Below are 24959 nucleotides of genomic sequence, written 5' to 3' on the forward strand. Positions count from 1 at the left end.
ATGGGTAAGAAATGGGCAGCTGTGAATACTTGGTGACTGAGTGAGGCGCCAAGTTCTTCCATCCAATGCCAGCTTTCCAGCTCCCCTTTTCTCCGCACTGGGTGCGATGCTCCAGCAAGGATAGCTTCTCTCTTTGCCCTTGTCTCTGTTTCCCTCTGTCTTCTCTGTAACATCAAAAAATGTCCTCGAGATCCCTGACAGATACCAAACTTCTTTTCCAGAATTCTCTCTCTGCACTCTTCCCCATTTGTGTGTTTATTCACCCTCTTCTTCTGTTGTTCACTCAATCCTACATTCACTTATTCACCCACCAAGCACTTTTGAGCTTCTCTGTGGGAAAACATGGTGGTAGATGGTGCTAAACTATTCCTTGCTCTTGAAAACAGTCCAGCCTACTGGGGAAATTAGACACAGAAATTTGCAGTTTTACTAGAGTGTGATAAAGCTTGTAAAAGTTCTTGCCTTAACTCAGATCGAACCTAACTCTAACCCAGTGGTTCTCACCAGGGGTGTTTTTGCCTCCTGGGGACAGAGGGCAAGTATGTGATGATATTTTTGGTTTCCATAACTGGGGGAGGTGGTTGCTACTGGGATCCAGTGGGCTGGAGACTGGAGATGTGGCTGAGCATCCTCAAAGCACTGGACAGCACCCTGCCCGCTCCACTGCCCGCCCCCCCACCCCGTCCTACCACTCCACCACAAAGAATTACCCCTCCCAAAATGTCAACAATGTGAGGAGAAGAAACCCTGACCCAAGCCCTAACCTAACTAACCAAGTGCTTGGGAGCGCATGTGGCCACAGGACACGTCCCAGAGGGAGAGCCGTTTTCTAATGTGCATCGTATAGACGTACTTCCAGTGTCTTCCTACAGTGCGCTGTGAGCTAAGTAGCCAACTGTCAGATTTCTTACTACCCTCAGCTTTCTTTCTTAAAGACACTGTTTAACTTACGTGAGGCCTTGGGTCAGTAACCCAATCCTACTTCTCCTGGTTTTCCCTAAAAATTTGACACTGAGTAGGGTCCTCCCTCTTGCCGAGAGAATATTTGTGTTTAAAGGGCTTCTAGAGACTACGTTTAATGAAAATTTTACCTTTTCTGCACACGCCCTGAGTGAGGGCACATGGCATCAAGAGAAGAGGATTTTTGCCTGCTTCTCCCCAGGACCAAGTACTTACGGAGGAAACAAGTTAAGGGGGACCAAATCCTAGAACAGTTTTCTAGGAGTCAAAATAGAGTTTCCAGAAAGGGAAATGAGAAGAATGTTAGCTCAACAATGGACTCTGAAATGTTCAATAAATACGTGGGGTGTGGAACGCCCCAACTTCAAAAATAAGAACCTTCAAAGTCCTATTTGATGTGGAGGCTTTGTTACGTCCGGACAGTCCGTGTGCATTGTTGGGCTCACTTCAAAGACGGCTCTGGGCTCTGGCCGCAGAGTATGAGCTCGCATCAGCTCACCTTCCCTCTCTGTGCACGCTACTCCTTCTGGACAAGTGTTTCAAATTTCACAAAGCATGTTCTGGGGAAAAAGGAAGAGTACTTGGACAAGTCCCTAAAAAACCCCCAAAGACAGTGGCTTCTCAGCTGGAAGGGAAGTTTTGCCGAAACAGAAAGCCCTGGAGGGTCGAAGGGCGACTCCGGCAGCGGGGGCTGTGACCCCTCCTCCCCTAAGGCCTTCCCAGGGCTTCTCCAGGCCTTTCAGTCTCCCTGCCTTCGTCCTGTTGGACAAGATGCAACACCAGAACTCCGTCCGGAGTAAATAAGGATGAAGCAGGCACGTACCAGCCAACTGAAGGAAAAGCCGTTAATACTCAGTAACACCCGCCACATCCTGTTGGAGGACCTGCCTCTCCCCCACCGCCACATCTTGCCTTTCCCTTTCCAGAATGCTCTCTGTCCTCTGTGGCCATTTTCACCAAAATCAAGGATTACTATTTGTTCAGGGTGATTTGTGTCCTTTGTTCTTACTAATGACAACTGAATGAAAGTATTACATGCGCGAGAACCAGAGAGAACTATACCTACCCCCAAAGATAAACTACACCTACCTCCAAAGGTGATATTTAGCCTGCATCCCTTTCCTATTTTTTTCCCATTTATGTTGCTAATACTGAAAAGTGAAAACTTCGGTTCGGGGTGATAAGCCTTAAGGTTGGCTGACCAAAGGGAAGACTAGGGTATCCTTTAAAAGGCAATCAACAGCTCCAGGAGAAATCTCACTCCCTCAGTCCTTGACCATTTCCTCTCTGAAGCCTCCTGACCCTCACTAGCTTCTCTCCCTCCTTCCTCTGTGCTTCATCTCAGTTACAGCCTTGGCAAGACCTTATGGCATGGTGGTCAAGGGCAGGCCTCTGGAGTCAATCAGGTCGGAGTCTTCTGCTGCACACAGTCACTTGACCTTCGACAAGTTACTGGACCTTTTTGTACTGCAGATTTCTCATGTGGACAGTGGGGATGATAATACCTACCTTATGTTGTGAAGATTACAAGCATCAGTAATGTTAGAATAATGCCATCAGTAAGCATGAGCTGTGCAATCTGTAGTACTGATGGCTTTGAAAGGTACTGCTATGGGGATGTGCATGGCCGCTCCTTGGCCTGGGAGCTCCTTGGGAGCAGGGATTCATTTGCATCACCCAGAGTCTAGCACAGAGTCTTACACATTGAAGGTCTCCCGGAAATGCTTGTTGAAGGTACAGCCACTGGCCAGATGGGGTTTTCTAACTGACCAGAAAAACTCAAACTAATAAGAACAAGATGTTTTCCAAGCACTCAGTTGTTTAATGTTGTTCTCTGGAGCGGGAACTGTGAGCCATTTGATTTTTACGCTTACGCTTAAAGATGTAGGTTACTCTTAGAGCAGTTTTGGAACAATGAGAAGAGGATTTCCTCGTGGGAAGAACATGGGCTTTGTGGCTGAGCAAATTCAGATCTCTAATCTGACCTTTCAAGTCACGTAATTCTGGACAAGTTTCTTCGTGCGTCGGGGTCTCAGCGTTCTTCACCTGCACAGCTGGGCTGTGATATCCATCACACGAGTGTAGCTGTGGGGAAATTTCCTGGCATAATGCTTGTCATTCCTGCAGAGTTAGATGCCTGCCTCTACCTGGAGAACTCACATCCAGCTTCTGTGTCTGTGGATCAGGAAAATACCGTCTATATAAACAGTGGCAAGATTGGGTACCATTGGGCTGGTTTCTGTTGGAGTATGAAAAGCTTAATCTGCAGGTAGGTTCTAGAATCTGGGACAATTAGGCTTTTAGTGAGTGAGTTTAGCAACTGAGATTGTTTTTACACAGACCAGTCCCCCTGGTAGTTAAGGGGAACAGCCAGGGGAGATTTCTTTTCATCAGAAATAATCTGCTGGAATAAAAACAAATATATGTATGTATATGCATGACTGGGACACTGTGCTGTACACCGGAAATTGACACATTGTAACTGACTGTACTGCAATAAAAAAAAAAAAGAAAAAGGAATAATTCCCTGGAGAAGGACATATTAAATAATTGCATACTTTATACAAATTCATAATGTCTCACTGTCAGACCCATTAAAGTTTGTGAAAGTGTTTTTGAGAGAGTAGGAATTCTCAGAATACTAATAATAAAATGCAGAGTGGAATCAGGTTTCTAATAGAAGTTGAATTGAGGAAATCTCATATCCCCCTTCTGAATCCATACCTCAGGTGTTGGCATGGATGAAATATCATTTCTGACACCAGGCACTTTGGTTTCGAAGAGACCACGTCTTCAGGTTTATATGTTGAAAATGACTTGATTCTGCCCGTAATGCTGGCAGCCAGTCTGTAAAAGCAGAGTATTGAACTCAATATGGGTAGATAGGTTTGAGTAGATTATGGAATCCATCACCACCACACTGAAAAGACTCACATCACAAGGGGTCACGTAGGGAAACAGTGTTGTAGACACAACCTCTTGAATGTGAGAGTTCCACTGCTCCAGTTAGGTCAGGCTCCACGTTTGCCCCCTGCTGTTATCTTTATATACTGCAAAAAGACGGTGTTTTTTCATTTTATCTGTCAACGTTCTGCCTACGCAGCCCCTTTGAATTGAATAACTTTGTTATAACTTTAAAAAAGGCCAAGTAACAAATTTACAATCCTAGATTGTCCTAGTGGTGTAATTTTGAATATCTCAAGCAGATAAGTTTTAGTTAATTTTTAACACGTTGCTTCAAAGGTTACTGGAAATCAGTTAAAATGTACCCAAACAAATGCCCTGATTTGCTCCTAATTATGTTAAAGTGCCAACTTCTAGCCTTCCCCAGGGAAGGTGGGTGCATGGAAGGCAGTGGGCTTCTGTTTCTGGACACTAGTGTCCTGAATCCTACTGTCATTTCAGCTCTGAAGTCCTGGAGCCCGGGGCCCTGGCTGTTTGCAGAGCTGACTCACTCCATGAGTGGATGGGCACTAAATAAATGTCTCAGCTATTAGGTGACTTGGGCCATCAGATACATACTTTTTGCCCCTAAAATTCTTTTTATCTTTTTTAAATTGAAGTGCAGTGAGTTACAATGTGTTAACTTCTGGTGTACAGCATAATGTCTCAGTCATACATATTCATTCATGCATATCTGTTGTAATCATAGTTGGCTGAGCTTACTCAAATTCCTTAGTGTTTCTGAGTTCTACTGATTAAAAGAAGATAAAAATTACCTACTTTACTGTTTGGAGGAATAATTGAGGTCAACAGGAGAGGACTCAGGGCAGTGCCTGACACAATGATTACCAGTGTCTTTCCCTTGCCTTTCTTCGAGAGGATCTGATCTAGTCTCAGTGACCCAGGAAATCACAAGGGCCAATGAACAGCTAATCAACTAAAAGCGCATAATATCAGACCCAGCTAACTTGAATTGTTGATCATGAGTCACAATGTATAATTAATTTCAAGGTTGTTTTAAGAAAATAAGGAGATACCCAAAAAGCAAATTTACAGTTTAAGTAAGGTTGCGAGGAAAACTATTTTTTGAAAGAATTATCTTGTCTGAAAGTCCTTAATAAATACTTACTAATACACTTAATTTGCCCTTTAATCATACTTATTTGCTCTTTAAAATCATATATCATACTTAATTGCCCTTTAATCAAATCTTTGCGGTCTTTCACTACAAGAAACACTTGGTCAGTTTAATCAGTTTCTGCTCGAAATACATGTTTACCACACACACACTTCTCCATTCAGATGTTTTACTAATTCATTTAGATTTTTCTCTAAATAGTCTAAATCAATGAACATTTACTGTATGTACTTTTTAAAGAATTGAAAGGAAATAGTCTCTATATTCCAGCTCATGGTGACTCAGTGTTAAAAATAGTTTTATCCAGAGTACTTAAATCAGCATTCCACACCACCTCTCTCCATCTGGACCCAGCCTTGCCCTTTTTAACCAGCGGCGTTGGTTAATACACACTGGTGATGCAGCCTCGTCATTTTTTAATGGTGATTAGGCAGATTTTTTTCCTACTTCACTTTCAGTGGTCACATACTCATCTTACTATTTTGATGCTGTGAGCTAGGACTGGGGACTCATTTCAATGGCATGTTTCCCTTGCACCCAGGAAATCACAAGGGGTAATGAGTTGTTGATACCAATTTTGGTGCTGGGAAATTGGGGTGCTGCAGCAACAAATTCCTACAAATGCGGAAGTCGCTTTGCAACTAGGTAAAGGGTAGAGGCTAGAAGAGTTTTAAGATACTTGATAGAAAAAACTTAGAATGCCTTGAAGAGGTTGTTGGTAAAAATATGGACCTTAAAGGCATTTCCGATGAAGGCTCAGAAGAGAGAGGAGCTATAGAGGAAGTGTCTGTTGTCTTAGAGCACACATGTGTCATCATGAGCAGAATGTTGCTAGACATATGGATGGTAAAGGTGCTTCTGGGGAGGTCTCAGATGGAAAGGAGGAGCATGTTAATGCATCCTGGGGGAAAGGTGGCCTTTATTATAAAATGATAGAGAGTGTGTTTGAATTACGTTCTCTTTTTGGGAAGAAAGTAGAACTTGTAAGCAATGAACTTGGATACTTTGCTTGGAGATTTCCAAGCAGTATGGAAGGCAGAGCTTGGCTTCTTTTTGCTGCTTACAGTAAAATATGAGAGGAAAGATAAATTGAGGAAGGACCTGTAAAGCAAAAATAAACCAGCACTTGATGATCTGGAAGATTCTCAGCCTATCCAAAGAGTGTACTTTGGAAACAGGACTGAGACTCTGCCTGGACAGTCATTTGCTAGAGATCAGATGTGTAGCTAATGGATCTAATAAGACATCTCAGGAGAAGCCAGGAATAGAGATGGGTTTACCCAAGCAAGCTGCAGGGAGGACCCTCCTGTCTGATGGCTTAGGCTTCTGTGAACTGTGTGGGAGACTGACAAAGTTTTTGAGAATTTTATACCAGCAGAAACATGACCAGCCTGGGCTAAAAGGGACTGAGACAGCATGAAGGAAGGAAAAATGACTCTTAGGGCAGAGCCATAATATAGAAGCTTGGAATGATGCAACCTCCTCAGATCAAGAAGAGGAGGCTCTCATCCCTTCAGGCTCAAGGGACGGAGCATCAGGCCACAGAGGATGATCCTTGGACCTTGAAATCCAAGGGAACCTGCTCTGTTAGTTTTTAAGACTTGCCTGGGACCTATTACCACCTTTTCCCTTCCAATTTCTCCCCTTTGGAGTGAGAGTGTCTAGTCTATGCCTGAACATTGTACTTAGTAAGCAGATAACTTGTTCTGTGGTTTCACATGTTCTCAGATGGAGAAGAATTTTACTCCAGGATGAATCACACCTATACGGATTTAGATGATTTAGACAGTGAGATCCGGGACTTTGAATTGATATTTACATGAGATTTGGGACTTGAGAGTTGATGCTGGAATGCTTAAGACAGTTGGAATTGTTGGGAATGAGGTGAATGTGTTTTGCACGTGGGAAGGACATGAATTTTGGGAGGCGGGACAGAGGGTAAACTGTTAGTTTTGACCTGTGCCCTCCCCCCAAATGTGTTGAGTCTTAACTCCTGGTACCTCAGCGTGGGATTTATATGGAAATAGGGTTGTTGCAGGTGGAATTAGTTAAGATGAGGTCATGCTAGTGTAGGGTGGTCCCTTAATCTATTATGAGACTAAGATGTTTTTAAGGAGAAGAAACACACAGACACACAGGGAGAAGGTGGCCAAGATTGAAGTAATGCATCTACAAGCCAAGGATCATCAGGGAACACCAGGGAGTGACAGCAAACACCAGAAACTGGTAAAGGCAAGGAAAGATCTTCCCTCCAGGTTTCAGAGAGAGAGAATGGTCCTACTGACACAGTTTGGGGCTTACAGTCTCCAGAACTATGAGACAATAAAATGTTCTAAACCACCAGTTTTGTGACACAGTTTTGTGATAGCTGCCCTAGGAAACCAATATAGATTCTGACGTGCCTAATTTTTACTTCTGATCATTTGAACAACATGTATGATGCATTTCACATTTAAAGATTTTCATTGAATATATTCTATCCTGGATTTCCATGTATCTGTATTTTCATTATTGTTCAACATCAGTAGGACAAATGAGTCTTTATTTGCATATGGAGTAAAATTTCCAAGTTTGTTTTCACGGCTACCCATAAATAATCTTTAGCTAGGTAATGAACATTGATTATACCCCATATGGTGGTGGCTTGAAAACTTAAGCGTTCTCATAAAAGACTGAAATGTTAGTTTTTTAAATTTAATGTTATATGAATTGCAGAAATGATAAATAGTTGCCTTGCCTTTTTAGGTGACTTGTCTTTTTAAGCAAATTGTAATTTTCAAATTAAAAATTTATAAATTTCCTTATAGCTTAGTCATTATTCTACTTGTAAATTTATTTTATACTGATTTTCCCCTGGTGATACTAATGTTTATAACCATTGCTCTCCTTTTTTACTGGCTCAGTCTTCTTTATCAAGTTATCAAGTTTTGGAAAAAAGTGTGCCCTGGAGACAATGCAGACATCTTTTATTGGGAGGCTGGTGGTCCCAGGGCAAGCTCAGTAGGGTTCATGCTTTTAGTCAACAGAGCCCTCATCCACTCTATGTGCTCAGGCAGCCTCTGGGGAAGGAAGAAGGGAAAAAAAGCCATTTTTTTCTTGTAGCTGCAATGAAATTGCTTTAACCCATTCATACACCTTTATCTGGTTTCCCTGGTCATGACCAGAACATAAATTCACAATGGCTGGCCAGGAAAAAAAAAAAAACTTATGCTGGAAATCCCATCCTGTAAACGTCTTGATACAAGTCAGATTTTTAGGGTTTCACCACTATTTCACAATGTAAACTCTGATTTTTACAATGGGCATAATCACCACAGAGATTTTCTTTCAGAGAAAAGTCGATCAGGTCCATTGTTTTGCTGTTCTTTTGTTCTTCATTATCATGCTACCAAAACTGGGTCCAGTGGAATGTAACTCTCATGGCAAAAAGTGAAAACTGCTTAACAAATGCTAAAGGACAGAAACTCTTCTGTTTGTAAACTTTTTGATTTTCAACAGGTTGTTCCCAAGTCCATATATATATATATTTTTTTCTTGATTGAAAGCAGCTTGGTACAAAAAATTGCTGCTCCACCTGGGGGTGATGGGCTTGCGATTTTGGTCCTCATTTGAAAGGTGTGTTTAAACACTTTTGAGTCCCTCCCCCATTAACTGATTCAGCAGGTCTTGGGGAGGGGCATTCAGGTTGAGACTGAAAATTTTCATTTCTAACAAGTTCCCGGGTGATGCGTCTGCTGCTGGCTGGAGACCTCACTTTGAGAGTCGCTGTGTAGCAAATAGCGGTCTTAGGCACCTCTTAGCCTGAAAGTTTGCAATTTCTGTAGTAGTTTTACCTTTACTTTCTTTGAGAAGTAGACACTAGAGGGCGGTGTAACCATAGCACACACACTAAACTGGGCCCAGTGTTTTCCAGCTAGAGTGTAAACTACCTTTGCTTCAGCCCAGGCATCTCTTTTATCTGTTTTGCTTAGTGATGTTTCACGCAGGAATTTATATGTAAATAAGGTTCTGCTGCTAAAAATAACTTTAAAATCTGCTCTTTCTCTCCAGTCCCTTCTTTTTAAAGTCATAGATCCTGTCATAGCTGGAGAGCTGGGGCTCTGGGAGTGTGTGTGACTTTATGTCCCATTATTCAGACAACTTTAGAATTGAAAGATGAATTGGCCCTTTAAAGCTAGTGGTTTTGAGCCCAAGTATGTTTGGAAACATTGGGTTAAATAAAGTTATATGGGTTCCTTTACTGGCATGTTCCTCAGAGGCTATCTTCACTGGAATGTTCCTCAGAGGCTGTCTTTGTATCTTGGAAAGAGCTGGGAGGAGGATGTACGAGGCAGGAGGATGGTGAATATTTTGCACAGGAAACAAACGATCTGGTCCTAGTGCTTCAGCTTTTCCACAAGGAGTCAGAGACCAGAGGATAAAATGCTGTCTGGGCAGTGATAGGACCTGTTTCCTGACTGCAGCCCAGCACACTTTGTGCAGGATCAGAACATCTACAGAACTGTGTGCAATGACAGTACCAGGCCAGACTCATGCAGCCCCTCTGGCGCCTTGGGTCTTCCTGTTCCACCTGCTGGAATACTCTTCCTCCAGGTGCCTACAGGCTGTGCCCCGTCACTTGGTACAGAGAGCGCTCAGATGCCCCTCGTCAGAGAGGACTTCTCAGAACCCCCCTGCTCAGTATGCCTTTTCTTATGTTAATCAATATCTTGCTTTGTCACCACCTGTTATATATTAATTGTCGGTGGCGTGATGTCATGTACACACGAACACAGTGCGGAGAGAAGCGAAGCAGTTCTCTGTTTATTGATTTTTTTAGAAAAGGTTTTATATAGGACATGCACGATGCCTCACACATACCATCTAACTTATGACAATGTTAATAATCTTAAGCTATTTAGGTCCCCAGGCTCCTGCAGTAAGCACAGGATGTTACATCATCAAGGACAGATTGTTTGAAAGTTCGTCACGAAACTTCGTTAAGTCAGCCATCTCTCACCCAGCCGGCTGCGCCTGTCTTAGGTTGTCCTCCTCTGAGGATCTTACCATTCACTGGCTATCCGGCCGTCCATACTGGGTACATTAAGTAGGCCATCTCTTATCCAGCCTGGATACGTGGCATTCCTCACAGCTTGTTTATCAGCTCAGCCCATGGCTTATTCTCTGGAGCCTTCAGGCGGGGCCCTACATTTATATGCCCAATTGTTTTTGTAATTTAATTTTTCCCACTAAAGTAGAAAAGCCATAATGGAAATATTTTTTAAATTAAACTATAATTGATTTACAACAATGTGTTAGTTTTAGTGTACAAAAAAGTGATTCAGTTTTATATAATATATATATTCTTTTTCAGATTCTTTTCCGTGATAAGTAATTACAAGATATTGAATACAGCTCCCTGTGCTACACAGTAAATCCTTGTTGTTTACCAGAAGGGATTGTATCCATCTTGGTGTCTGCTCTATTCCTAGTACTAAGCAGGCAGGATAAATTTACTTTTTTTGGATAAATTAACTAATACTATCCAAGTATGTAACATAAGAGTGATTATTAAATCAGTCAGGGTTCTCCAAAGAAAGAGAACTGATAGGGGTTTTATATATATTATGTGTTAAATGTGTTAGAATGGTAAAAACTGGAGTGCTTTATGAAATAGTTTAAACAGGATCCAGATAATCTGAACACTCTGAATTTATAGGAAAATTTCCACTTGCATTTTTGAGGTGAAAAGTACAATGTCTGACAATTTACAGTAATTATGTTTAATGGTATTTTATTTTTATATACTCTGGTTATGGTGGAGAATACTCTTACAGGCCTCAGGAATTTTGAATTTAAATATCATTAAAATAATGGGTATTTGTATTTCTGCAAAGGCCTCTCTGAGAAAGATGTCTATACTGGGTTTGACACAGGAAGCGAATCCATCACACAGAGAAGTGAATCCAGCCAAACGCTTTGCCAGGGTACTTCCACGCAGGAGGGAGGGGGCCCTGGAAGGTGGTGGCGGCCATAGTGATGATGTTGAGTTGCCAACAAACAAGGACACACAGGCTCCTTCGAACATTTTCTGAGGTCAACTAACTTATGATGACAAGGTCTACCTTCCCTGCCATGCTGAGTCTCAAAGGATTTTATCTTTTCTCCTTGAATCACAAGGCCTCTGCCCGTCTTCCCCTGCTGACCATGAGCTAATGGGAGTGAGGAGGGGAGGGGTGTGTGTGTGTGTGGTCTTAGAAATAAAAGAAAGCCTGAAGATGGATGTGACGTGTTAAAGAACTCATCTGCTAAATACCGGGAGCAATCCTTTCTACCTGAGAGATGAAGGTATTTGTGTAAACGCCTTCGTGCTTCCTTGGTGGTTACGATCAGCTAACTCTCTGATAATTTCACTTTGAAAGGGGATTAGCAATAATTCTCACCACTGAAGATGCTGCTCCCCAGAAGAGTGAGGGTGGTTCCAGCTCTCAACAGGAGGAGAGTTTTGGGAGGGAAGACCTTCCAGATTACCCTCTATTGTTCACCATCCAGTCTACCCTTTCACAAGCTGATCCCACATGAAGATAGACTTTTTTTTGGAGAAACTATTAGATGAGTTGTCCCTTCTGTGAGTTAAAGTAAATCCTGATCCAATTTATATCAACAAAGCTCTTACTTAGACTAGGTGGCAAGGTCAATCGGACACTGGGTTACATCAGTAGAGAGCAACAATGACAACGAGCAAAATTTGCCAGTGGTTAACTGGAGGTGACTGCTTTCTCTCTGCCTCTCCTTCCCAGATGGCAGGGGGTCACTCTTCTACAGAGGATGTTCCTGGTGTTTTCCAGGACTTTCTTGTGTAAGTAAGTGATGAAAAGACTCTCTGCTGAATCATCGATGAGCTTTACAGGGAGTCATCTAATTTCTGTGCTTCTGGAAGCCCACTCTCTTCTTTTGTCCATGATATTTCTGTCTATTCTGATTGTGGGTCGTTTGCACAAATCCGTGGTTAAACTTTGGGTTGAATTTCTCATCTTTTCTTCTCCATGGCTCTCATGGACCTATGACTATTTCTGCTGTCCTGCAGATGCTGAAATTCTTCTGCCCTTTCCTCATCTTTTTGCCTGTTCTACCACGCCTGCCCTCTGAATTTGGCTTGAGAAAATCAGAAATAAACCTAATAGAAGAAACATAATCTCCCATTTGATGGGGATGGGAGGGGACCACTGCCTCCTTGAAAAGAGGAGGAAATGAATAGGAAGAGGTAGAAATGGACGAAGATGATCTTGAGGAAGAAGGGAGATGGAAATTATTTTGCTCAATTAATAAGGAGAGAACGAAAGCTTCCAGGATTTTTCCGGTTCTTCAGCTTCATCATTTTCTAGCTGTGATTTGGGGCATTTAACACATGGTGCATGATACTGTCCTTGCTCCTCATTACTGCCTCCAGACAGTTATTCCCAACCCCTTGGGAGAACTTTGACATGTTCCTTTTTCGGAAACTCATTTAACTTGACCACCTTCTCCTGGTTGCTGGTATCTGTTGACCTCTCGATCTCATTTCTATCATCATCAAACGCTTTGGCATCAACTCTTCATCCCAAGTCCTACTCTTATGTTGCAGTTCTTCAACATCTATGTGAAAAAATGCAACTTGTCTTTCCACTTGCTCAGTCTTCTCATTTCCAAAGACCGCTTTTCCAGCCACCCACTCTCGTGGCCACACCCTCTTCCCTCTCCAATAGGGGGTTCAGTCATCTGGCTCTGTCTACAGCCATCTCTTCTTGCTTACTGATCAACCGCTTCCACTGCACCATTCTTCAGCTTTATTAGGAGACCAACAACCTCTTCCCAATATCCCAGCCTTCTCCTTTCGTCCTTTTCCTTATTATTCCTACAATAATCATACCAATGCCAGAAACTTCGTTGCCTGTAAACGTTTTGATCACACTTGTGTAGAAAAACCTCAGTTGTGGGTCTTTTTTTTTCTTTAACCCAGCCCATTTCTTAGCTGGTGACTTTACATTCATTAGTGTGTCTATTGGATTTATAGCTGAGCTCTCCATTAGACTGTAAATTCCATGACATCAGGGATCAAATGTATTATTGTTGATTGCAAGTATACACCCAGCGCCTAGAAAAGGGTCTGGTAGAATATGGGCTTAATAAATATTTTTAAATGAATGGAAAATCTACTGAACCCCAATTGCCTCATGTTATACAGTTGGGATCATAATATAGGTCTCATGATAATGCTGTGAAGATTAACTGAGATCTGTGCATACAAGGTACCAAACACAGTTATCTGGCATATAGTTACTGCTCAGTATAGTTTGGTTCCTTTTTTCCTTTCCCCCCTTTTTTTTAATTCCTCCCACTCTATAACTAGCAACTGTTTACCTGCCTCCATGAGCAGGAAGTGAGTGGGTGTCCTGTGATCCCGACCTTGGTCTTGGCAGGTGGAAACAAGGACTAGCAGCCCAGGGAGGGGTGGAGGATTCGTTGCTGACCCGGAGGGGTGTTCAGGGGCTCCCTGAGCCCGTATTTCCCCAGACCTTCGAGCACTTCCACTGTGCCCAAAGCAGCTGCTTCTGCCAGGGGGAAGTGACCGGAAGCCTAACTGCTCAGAATAGCCAGAGACCTATGCTCTTAGAAGAATGGACAGAGAGGACAGAGTTTGGGGTTGCAGGAAAGAGCTGAGGTTTTCAGCAATCATTAGAGGATTCTTCGGCAAGAGGCATTTTCTTGGGTTTGACCTTCAACTTCAGCTGCGAGATCTGCCGGGGAGGCTTCTGGGCCGGGAATCCTGCCTCTCAAATGCTCAGATGTGGGCACTCCTCCAACTCCATCTTTGTTCCAATGTTTGGGTGACTGTCCAGGTTGATACATTTATGTGTCTGCCTTATCCTTTGATCTTCTCACAGGCAGGCCATTTACCAAGACTGTAATGAGCAGCTTTCAGCATCATATTCACTTGGGGAACTTGGTGGAAAAATAAATGCCCTGGTCTCATCTCTACAGCTTTGGATTGGGTAGATAAAGTTTGGGGCCCCCAAATCTGCATGTTTACCCAGCACTGGTGTTACTGATGGAATGTAGCAGCTGACCAAGGGACATTGCATTGGCCCAGGTCTCCTCAAGGCTAGCTCCTGCCCATAGTGGCCATTCACAAAGGTAAGAGATGAGGTTTATTACAACTCCTTCTGGTTTCCCCCCTCTTTCATGGAGATCCTGGCGTTCCTTTCCAAGAGGAGATCCTAGAGTCTTCCGTGTGCAATTTGCAGCAGCTACTCCGTGATTCTCCTGATTCTGACGTGCCACACCCCCAAGCTGAGGACCACTCTGGCACTCCTGCCCAGATGGTCCCAGATCGCACAAAGTGGTGTGGCAGGGCTCTGCACGCTAAGAGAGATGTGCACACGGGTATCTGACATTTCTCAGCCCCCAGGAGACTTCTACCACCTCCGTAACTTCTGGAAGTACTTCAGTTGGTAAAATACAAGGTATCTTCTTCTAATACCTCTTTAATTTTAATGACCATCTATAAATACGGCTTCCAGCAACCTAATTCAGTCTGGTTGTCCCTCTGTGTCTACACTTCTTGAGATTCTGAGTGCTTAGCTTGTCCTCCAAGGATGCACTCCCCCAGTAAAACCAAATCAGTTCTTCCTAACACATAGTATTAATAAGCACATAAAAAGAACCCTGCTGGTAGCTGCCTCTATTTTTTAAACTTCATCCCTACTTGGGGAGATATTTATGCTATACGCTTTCCATGACTTCTTTCTAATCCTTTGAAAAGTTTGCAAAGGAGGTATAATCTCCATTCGGTGGATGAGAAAGCAGAAATTCAGACAGATAACGTGGCTTGTCCAGGGTCATAGAATTTATAAGCCAGTTCTGTAAGGATGCAAAGCCTAAACTCCTTTTTTTTTTTTTCTCCTACCTACTGGGTTAGGACATGATAATCTCAGTTTCTTTCCCTCATTCCTTTCAAGCTGATTCACAATCTTGTTTGCTTCCTTTGTCCTTGCTGGCCACGCCCAAAGATTGAACCTGTGTGGTATATGGCTCAAGATTGCCATCTAAAAAGATGAGTGTCATTAAATGGTCACATTATCACCCCGGAAATGATGCCTAATTCCCATCTGGAAACGTTCCTAAATTGAAAGTTCAGATGAAAGGGGAGGAGCATCTGTACTGAGAGTGGGCTGTGTCTGTGAGGCCGGGGGATGCAGGAAGGGGGAAGACCCCTTCTGTTTCCTTTCTCCAGAACCCGTTCTGCCAGCCTGCTGCTGATGCCACTGATGGGGTTTTGGAAGTAGTTTCAAAGATGTTTTTCCTTTATTATTGCATCTAAGAGTGTATAATTTCAAGCATATGTTGCAGACCCTCTCCAACCTTTGGCAAATTATATAATCAATGACATTTAAATGATTATTTGACTCATGTAAAGACCTTCTCCGTAACAGAGCCATCGAGGAGTGGAAATAAGAATTTGTACAAATTGCTATTTTGCTATTGCCCTCTCTGTTCTGATACAGAAATTTCTCTCTCCTCTGGACTGAATAATTTTCCGTACTGTATTTTACCCTGTTAAGATCAGCAAAGGGTGGTTGGCTATTTGGTGAAACCAATGTCTGCAGCAAAAACTAGAAAGATGTCTTCCATCAACTGCTTCTTCTGGCAGGTAAGTCAAGCTTGTCCGGGCTTACCTTCGTGGTCTTGAAAGAGAAGAGGAGGCTTTACACAAAGGGAGAGGGTTAGCTGGCCAGAAACAAAATTAACCAGGCAAATGTGGTGTTCTGGACCTGGCTCCCCTGGAACACAAGGCCAGCCATCAATATCGAAATTCCCATCTGTAGGGCAGATGGGGTAATGACATCCGCCACAGACTTTTTTGGCTCGTGGGGGGGGGTAATTAGGTTTACTTATTTGTTTATTTTTAGAGGAGGTACTGAGGTTTGAACCCAGGACCTCATGCACACTAAGCATGTGCTCTACCACTGAGCTATACCCTCCCCTTAATTGGGTTGAGTTTTTAAAAGTCCACAAACTTGTGCTTTTTCTCTATGACATTTTACATTAATTCCTATCTGCAAAGTTGGTTGCGTCTTTCCCCCTATCATTTTCTTTAGTAAAGACTTCTTTTCCAGGCTCTCCAAAGCATTTTGGTTTCTTAGCATAAAAATTTAGATATCTGGCTCCTTTTATTGCAGTTATTAACACGCTGCCTCATTTTACCTGTTACACCACTTACAACCTGTCCTTGAACCACCTCCTTTAAGACGTTTGCATTGGCTCCAGGCCAGCATTCTTCTGTGTGCTTGTGGGTGTAACTCACAGGGCTAGAGCTGGTCTGTCAGCACTGTGGGGTTTATATTAGGGCCCTGAAGCCTACATACATTCTTGGGTTACGTCAGCTGTCCTTATACAGCCATCCCTCAGTATCTGGAAGGATTGTCCAGGACCCCGTAGAACACCAAAATCCACAGATGCTCAAGTCCCTTATATAAAATGGTGCAGTATTTGCGCATAACCTACAAACATCCTCCCGTATACTTTAAACCGTCTCTAGAGTATCTATACATCGAATACAATGTAAATGTTATGGAAACAGTTGCCAGTGAGGGGCAAATTCAAGTTTTGCTTTTTGGAACTTTTTGGAATCTTTTTTTTTTAATATTTTTGATCTGAGGTTGATTGACTTTGTGAATGTGAAGCCCTCAGATACGGAGGACCGACAGTCATTATTTTGAAAGACATGAAAGGGAAGTGACGTTCATGAAGAAGAAACGACAGTGTTGCCCAAGATTCCAATTTGTGTGAAGTGAAAAGGAACAGGGTGTGGGATGGGCATTCCCCTGATACACTTAAGTATCTGGCTTTGGGCAGTTTTAGCCTCCCCATGCCCTACAAGACATCCCTTAGGAGAGAAAACCAAATGCAATAACTCAGATAACAGGGTCTTTGGAGTGGACGCAACTAAGTGCCCCAATATTTCTTTGCTCCCCCACCACTTTTTTTTTTTAATTCCAAAGGTCTAGGGAAGCTATGCTTGTGATAAGAAATTTACAAACAATTGATTCTCATCGCCCAAAATGCCCACATTATTTTGGCAACAATATTTTCCATTCTTCTTCATAACCTACTATTTCCTATAGGGTCCCCAGAATACACTCTGACTATAAAGTTATCGGGAGCTGAGGGTAGGGCCTACCAAAATTGGTTACCTAAAAGTGGAAATTCAAGGATTCATTTGAACTTCTTACACATTCAAATAAAATACATTTTTAATTTACTGACAGTGTTAAAGCAAGGGGAAAAAACATCCATTTAGATAAAGCCATCATATGTTGTTCTTATCTGGGCCAAGATCTAATCTGGGTCAGACGGAGCAGAAATTGATGCTATGGGAGGAGAAGAGAGTTGTTTAACTTCTATTTCTCTGCTGAAAATAGGAAAATGGAGGATGGTTTTTCTAAGCCTTCTCATTAGTGTAGGACCTAGAACAACACCTGGTTCACATCAAGCACTCAGTTAATTACTAGTACAGTGAAGGTCTTACTTTTATGGGACCTTCTCCAGGGCAATTCAGCATCTTCAAATTCATGCAGACTGTCTCTTCTCAAGGCCTCTAATTTTCCTATTAGTGCAGTGACCTTAGTTTTCAAACCCCAAACATAGTGCTCTGCTATGTAATTAGGCAGTACCACGAGATATTTAAAATTGCGACTGTCCTAGAAAAATGCTAACAGTGTGTTTGTGGTCTCTGTATCAAAACTCGGGCAGCTCAAGACAACGTGTATGCCTGGACATCTCACATTTAGAGACATAATTTTTACTAGTAATATTGTGACCGGACCAAACCTGGGTCCGCTTGCCCATGCGCAGTAAAGCCAATCTACTGACACCGGGCTGTGGTGAAGGAAAGTGTGGCGTTTACCGCAGGGCACCGAGCAGGGAGTTCAGGCAGCTAGTGCTTAAAAGACCCAAACTCCCTGAAGGCTTTGGTAAAGTTTATAAAGACAGGGTGAGGGTGAAGGGTTGTGGGTGCATGATCAGCTTGTGGACATTCTTCTGATTGGTTGGTGGTGAGGTCATCGGGAGTCAACATCATCAACCTTCTGGTTCCAAGTGATCTGGGGTCTACATGCTTGTGGGCAGCCACCCGGTGAGGGTTTCAGTAGCTGCAAAACAGCTCAAAGGACATGGCTCAGAATATTATCTATAGCCCTTGGGGAGGAACTAAAGGTCCCTGGCTTTGTTTAATGGCCAAACTATAATTATTTTGTCTTGCTTGACTGTTTTCCTTTTTTCCTGCATTTTCTCACTTCTCTTTGGAACTCAGGGAAGCCTAGGAAACTAAAGCATTTCTATAGACAAGGGGCAGGCAGAGGACATAGAGGTGGGGGTGCTATTCTGGGAGGGCCCCGTAGGGTCCTGCTCAGTTACAATATTCACCAAGACTTACCCAGCCCTCACTGTGTGCTGGGTACTCTTGGGTACATGACCTGCACATCTTAACCCTCTAATACTCACAAATGGTCCTATGAATTAAGACCACTCTTGTCCCCATTTTGTAGGTGAGAAAACTGAGGTACAAAAAATGTTAAGTATCTTTCCCGAAGTCATCAGTGCACAGGGACGGGAAGCTGGGTAGCCTGACTGCTTGAATAAAATATATTCCTCTGAAGCTCCATCAAAATACCAAATCAAACCATCCCTTGTCCTCTCCCGTTGTTGAGAAAGACAGGAGGTTGGCAAATAGAGCAGTTACCTTTCCACAATTCTGACTGTTTTTATCCCTTTCTGGGTGAGTTCTGATCTCTTCTTCTCCTGCCACCAGTACGCATGATTGCCCAGCTTCTGAGTCGCCCTGGGTCACCTCCCTCCACTGCCAAGCTGTCAGGGCATTGTCTAGACACTGAAGCATACGCTGCCGCACCTGTGGCTGCAACTCCTCTGGCTGCGGCTGAGGGAAGGGCTGCTGTCAGCACGACAGTGGCTGCAAGACGGCTGCCCTGCCCGGCCCTGCTTCTAGGGAGGGAGAGGCTGGGAGCCGCTCTCTGCTGGGAACTGACTTTCCTCCATCTAGTCTCTCCGTTCCTCCCATGTCATGTCACCTGCATCTCCTGGGACTCACTCTTTTGGACAATATCTTTTTAAACTCTGTGCCTCTCTCTTTTAACCTGATGGTCTTAAACCGTTTTACTTGAAAACAAACAAACAAAAAACACCCAAAAACCAAAACACAAAAGACAAATAAACAGGAAACGACCATTACAAAAATGTTAACCTGGGCAAAGGGCCCGCGATTCTGAGTGTTGTAACTGATGGGTATTCATGCAGCCTTCCAACCCGGTCCTTCTGCCTCTCTGCGTCTGTGCGCAGCCTGAGTCTGTTACTCTCACTCGTTCTAGGACTATAACTGTTGTTTCCAGTCACCACATAGCTACTACCTAAATGTCCTAAATTAAAATAAAATATAGAGAACAACCCCTCAGGGATTCTGCTTGTATTCTGCTATGGCAGCAAGAGATTTCTGACTTCTCGAATTAAGTTGAATGACAGACGTGCAGTGACTGCAATGCCTGTCCAGGGCCTGTGGAGCCCAGGCCTCCCAGCCACCTGCCCATCTCCCATCTCACCAGATCAGGGATTCCCTCAGGTGTTTCAACACCCGCTGCCTTGTGTGCCTTATCCTTAAAGGCCCTGTGACCCTGTTCACCTGTCAAAATGCATTGCATGCCTCTTCAGTGACAGCTTCCTCAAACCAGATCTAAATGTCTCACCTAAGTCAAGGCGTAAATGTAGGCAAAGGGCCAAGGCCAAAAAAGCGAGAACCATCACCTTTTCTTTTTTCTCTTCTCATAAATGGTTATTCGCCTACCATCTCTATCCCCTTATTTCTGTTATTTATCTATGAATTCTGTTTCTGTTGTGGTTTCCGAGTCATTCTATGTACAAAACAAAACATTTAAAGGGGTCGGGGGTATGGCTCAGTGGTAGAGCACGTGCTTGGCATGCACGAGGTCCTGGACTCAATCCTCAGAGGCTCTGGAAAAAAAAAAAATGTAATTCACTCTGGAAAAAAAAGCATTTTAGATATTTCTCCATGAGGTTTTCTTACCAACCACAAATCTTGCAAAGCAAACCTAGATTTTAATTTTAAAAAATAATCTTTCTCTTTCATGAGATACCAAATACAAATTTTTTTATTTAAAAATACTTGATATTTTTCCTTCTGTGTTTGTTTTTTTAATTATAAATGCGCATTTACTTATGAATGCATATTGCCAAAAAAATGTAAACACATCAGTATGGTTACGTACAAAAAATAAAAAAATCTCTGGCTCTTTATTCTTTCATGCTAATTTATTTCCCAAGAGGTGAAACACTAAAAAAATTAGTATTTTAACCTGGGGTTAATTTGTATGCGTAAACATAAAAAGTCATGAACAGAAGATACCTCCCTCCCATCTCCCATTACCCACAGCACGTAATCCCACTGTTACTTATTTATTTATTTTGGTTCTTCCAGAAAAGCTGTATGTGTGCATAAACCAATATAGATATTTTCTTCCTTACTTACACACAAATGGTGAGTGATTGCATTCATTATTATTTTTGCACTTGACTTTTTCCCACTTCATAATAATTTTTTATTATTTACTAAATAATAATATATTTTAGAGCCCTTTATTGCTATGCAAAGATTTTCCTCTTTTTTTATCTAGTTAATATTATTACAAGTGAAATATAGTGGTGTCCCATAATCTATTTTCCCTGTCATTTAATAAATTTAAATAGTTTCCATTTTTCTTCTGCTTAGAAACTTTTCTGTAATGAAAATCCTTTCATACAAGTCAGTTACCAGGCATCAGTGGTGTTTATTCCAATCAGAGAAATCTATAGGTGGAAAGATATACATGCCGAATTTTTCTTTGTAGCAATGAAACCTAATGTACATTTCTGCCAACAACCTTTGAGACTGCCTGTTGACCCACTCCCAGAAAACAAACTCTGTCATCACACATTTAGACTGTTTTCTACTTTCATAGGTGAAACATGGTACTTCATTGATTGTAGTTTTAATACACATCTCTAATGAGATAATTTAAACATCTGTTACATGTCTGAGCTGTTGTAGTTCCCTTTCTCTGAATTCCCTGTTCACATCCTTTTGACCTTTTTTTCTTATCAATCTTGTCAGGATTGGTTCTACATAAATTAGGGAAAGTAGCTTTGATGAGCTGGAGCTGCAATGTTTCTTCCAGATCATCACTTGTCTTTGCGCTTTGCTTATGCTGTTTTTTCCCATGCATGAGTCTAGGTTTATGCTGTCAATTTCCCTTCCTATGACATCTAGGTTTTCTGCTACTTTAGAAAGTTTTGAAGCTATGAAACAATTCCTACATGTTTTCTTCTGGTTCTTCTGCAGTTTCATTTTTTACATCTGCATATTGATACATAATCATTACATACTGATCATTATTCTAGCACTCTTGGGTCCAACTCAGTTTTTCCTTTGGGAAAAAAATTATTCCAAACTTCTTAAATATTCCATCTTTTTCTTCTTGTATGAAATGCTCTCTTTATCATAGTCTAAAATCCCATATGAATTAGGGACTAATTCAGAACTTCTTACATCGGACTGTCTCTTCATGTTGATAATGTTATTATAGTAAGAATTTAGAGTAGGGTTGAATTCTCTGTAAATAATTTAATCTCATTTTTTTCCACTAAAAAAAGCATTTCTTGGTTCTTTCTTGATTTTTCAAATGAATTTATTATTTTTTTTAATTGAAGTAGAGTTGTTTTACAATGCTGTGTTAATTTCTCCAAATAAATTTAAAATCACCTTTACTAATTAAAAATGTTTTTCCCCCTTGGGATAGGGTTTAACATACACATTTATTTAGGAAGATTGTCTTTATATATATTTTTATTCCTAAGCAAGAACAAGGTAGGCTTTTCCATATGTTTAGGTGTTATTTCATAATCTCCAAAAGTGTTTTTAGGCATATTCATTTACGTATTACATAAATTTATTAAATTATTAAGTAGATTAAATGTAATCGTAGGTATTTTATTTTTATTCTACTATAAATGTGGTCTTTTACTCCCATATATCTTCCAAATGCTTGTTGTATCATGTAAGCTTTTGGTTTCCATATACTTACTTTCTATGCAATTATCCCATTTTTTAATTGACTCTCTTGGGTGCATACTTGTAGCCTCCTTTCCAATTTTTGACTTTTTATATTTTTTCTTGTCTAATTGTGTTGGCTAATGCCTTCAGTACAATAAGTAAGAAGGATAATAGTGGTCATTTTTTCCTTGCTTTTGATGTAATTAATTATTCGTTTTCTCCACTAAATAAATGTGTTGGCTTTCAGACTGAATTTTATTTTCAGTCCAGTGATTGAATTTTGAGATTTGGAGGAAAATCTATCTGAAACACAAATCTTGAATCAGCATTCTTTATTCCCAGTGGCAGATGGCTCAATGAGACTTCTATTGACATTTCAAAGGACAGACAAACTCAGACAACTTTTAGCACAATTCATCAAAAAATCAGAAAGGCTCTTTAATATTTTTTGCACACATCAATTTACTTAACACTATCTCTGCCATTTAAAAATTAGGTGTTCCCTCCATCAGTATTTTCTTATTTACAAATACTTCTAGAAACCCTTGAAAAACTTCCACTTAAGTTTTTCATTTTAGACAGACATCACACTGACATGACTCTAAAACATCTGGGGTCATGACAAGAGAAAGCTCATTGCCTCTGCGGAGCCACTGGGAATTGACATGAATGTCATTCTGTGGCCACACAGGAATGTCTGGAGCTATTTCTGAGGTAGAATTTCAACAACAAAGCTCAGCAGAGCACAAAGTAAAAGTAATCGTGAAAAAATTAAATGCTGATATTATCAAATAATAGCTTGGGAATAATACTATGTTGTCAGGAGAGAAAAGGAGTCCATAAAAGTGGGACAGAGCTTTATAACTCTCTCAGAGAACTGTAAGTTTCAAAGAAATACACTTAACGGAAGAAGAAGGGCAATGGCTCATGCAACTGAAAATGTCCATTGTGTTGCCTGTCTTGGTAAAATGAAACAAATATCTAAGCCAAGCCAACAAGGTCACATCAGTTAGTATTTCTGCTCACAAATGAGGAACATCAACTCTCAGATGGCTAGAGTTTTCTCATGGTTTGGTTCCAAGGCCTTTGCATGTCCTTGAAAGCAATCAGAACCAGAATTTTCCAGCCACCGCTATTCACTGGGGTTCCTCAACACGGATTATTTAACTGAGATGATGGGCCCTGATGACTGCATCCCATTTAGCGGGGCACACAGATATCTGGTCTAAAGCTGAGCTTGTGTGGTGCTTTTGGAAAGGTTCCTTGGAATCCAGACTTGTGAAATGTGTCAATTAATGGGCTTCAGGGACTTTGCTCAGAGCAGTCCTTGCTCAGAGGCTGTAGTGGTTGACCAGCAGTCCTTGCTCAGAGGCTATAGAGGTTGACATGGGTTAGAGCTTTGTTCCCATGATGACATTCCTTGGATCTTCTGGATGTGGTCCATCTGGAGTCTGACTTGTAGCAGACCTCAGCACTTTCTTTTGGCATTCGGCTGAGTAGATAATGTACGTGCTTCTCATTAGGAAAATGCCAGCAATGACAGCAAAATAACTCCCATAAACTAAAAACTAGAGAAAAACAGAATTCATTAGACACACATGCAATGTGACCATCTGTGTCATTGATAATACATAGTTATGCTTTTGATTTGTTTGACCCATGGAATACCTGCGACCCAGGATCTTAATATGGATCATTTGGATTTGCACAGTACTTTCTTCCCCCATCTTAGAAGAACCAGGTAGGAAAGTGTAAGCAACGCAGTAACTAAGAGTGTGGGCGCTGGGGTCAGGGTTGCTTAGATTCAAAGTCTAGCAAACATCACCAAGAGGGAAAAAAACACTAAATCCCATTGATCTATGTGTCTGTGTTTGGAGAATTGTGCAACGAATTTTAGACATTGAGGTCACTGCTTGCCTGTCTTATCCCCACTTTTTTTCAGATCTATATGTAAAATGTGAAATTGGGCCAATTTTAAGTCTCTCAATGGTGTAGGGAAAAGGGAACTAAACTCTGCAGCCCTTTACCCCTTCTAGTTGCATCGTAGTAAACCTTGGTACTGGATGATGGGAGGAGAAGACATAAAGGGGACACAATGGCGAGAGAGTTACCTGATGAGGCTTTAGGGGCCAACACTAAACGTTAACCTATAGTTGTCATTGCTCAAAACCTACTTGGTTTTACAGTATGTTAGTTAAAGGAATGGCTTCTTTTAAATTTTGCCTAGCCAAAGAATTCAAAGAAATTAAGTACTGGTAAGGTTGAAAACACCCTTGAGATGACCTCATTATTCTGCCTTCGTCCAACTATATGAAGAGAACAGAAGTATTGCAGCTCACCTGGATGCTGATCGGCAGCCCCAGTCCTCCCTGATCTACTACTATCACAGTTACAATGGTCTGAATCACCAGGGCAATGAAGGTGTTGATTCCAAACACCAGGGCATAGCGTTCCACACTCAGGTTAACTGCGATCTGAAATCTGTCATGAAACACAGAACAAGGTTTTTTGTTGTTGTTGTTGTTGTTTTTAACAAGAAGATACATGGGATATCTTATCTTTAAAAGACAGAAACTGAAGAGAAAGCAGTGTCTTGTTGAATACGGGATGCTATTTGATTTTAGATACTGTTTCAATCGTGAATTTTCATGGAAGTGCCAGCAACATCCAACCTAAGGAGTTTTTTAGAGAGTTTTTTTTTATTATCCATTTTAATGACAATTTCAAAGTTTAGTAGGTGGATTATTCTTTGGAAGATCCAGACCAAGACTGGTTGTACAACTG

At 41.6% G+C, this 24959-nt stretch overlaps 1 protein-coding gene and 1 non-coding gene across 16 annotated transcripts in view; both read right to left on the reverse strand.

Moving 5' to 3' along the window:
- Positions 1-15969: 15969 nt before the first annotated feature.
- TRNAT-AGU (transfer RNA threonine (anticodon AGU)) lies at positions 15970-16042 on the reverse strand. The gene has a single exon. It is a non-coding gene; the product is annotated as a tRNA-Thr (tRNA).
- Positions 16043-22492: 6450 nt separating this feature from the next.
- The window catches only part of SLC19A3 (solute carrier family 19 member 3), a 41996-nt gene continuing 39529 nt past the window's right edge, over positions 22493-24959 (reverse strand). For all 15 annotated transcript variants that reach the window (XM_072961782.1, XM_072961783.1, XM_072961781.1 and 12 more), the window contains 2 exons: positions 24515-24656; positions 22493-23743 (listed from right to left, as the gene is read on the reverse strand). In XM_072961782.1, the coding sequence (XP_072817883.1) occupies positions 23567-23743; positions 24515-24656 (319 nt within the window). In that variant the 3' untranslated portion in view covers positions 22493-23566. The remainder of the gene's footprint in view (positions 23744-24514; positions 24657-24959) is intronic.

This window comes from Vicugna pacos, chromosome 5, assembly GCF_048564905.1.
Source record: "Vicugna pacos chromosome 5, VicPac4, whole genome shotgun sequence".
Classification (NCBI taxonomy): Eukaryota; Metazoa; Chordata; class Mammalia; order Artiodactyla; family Camelidae; genus Vicugna; species Vicugna pacos.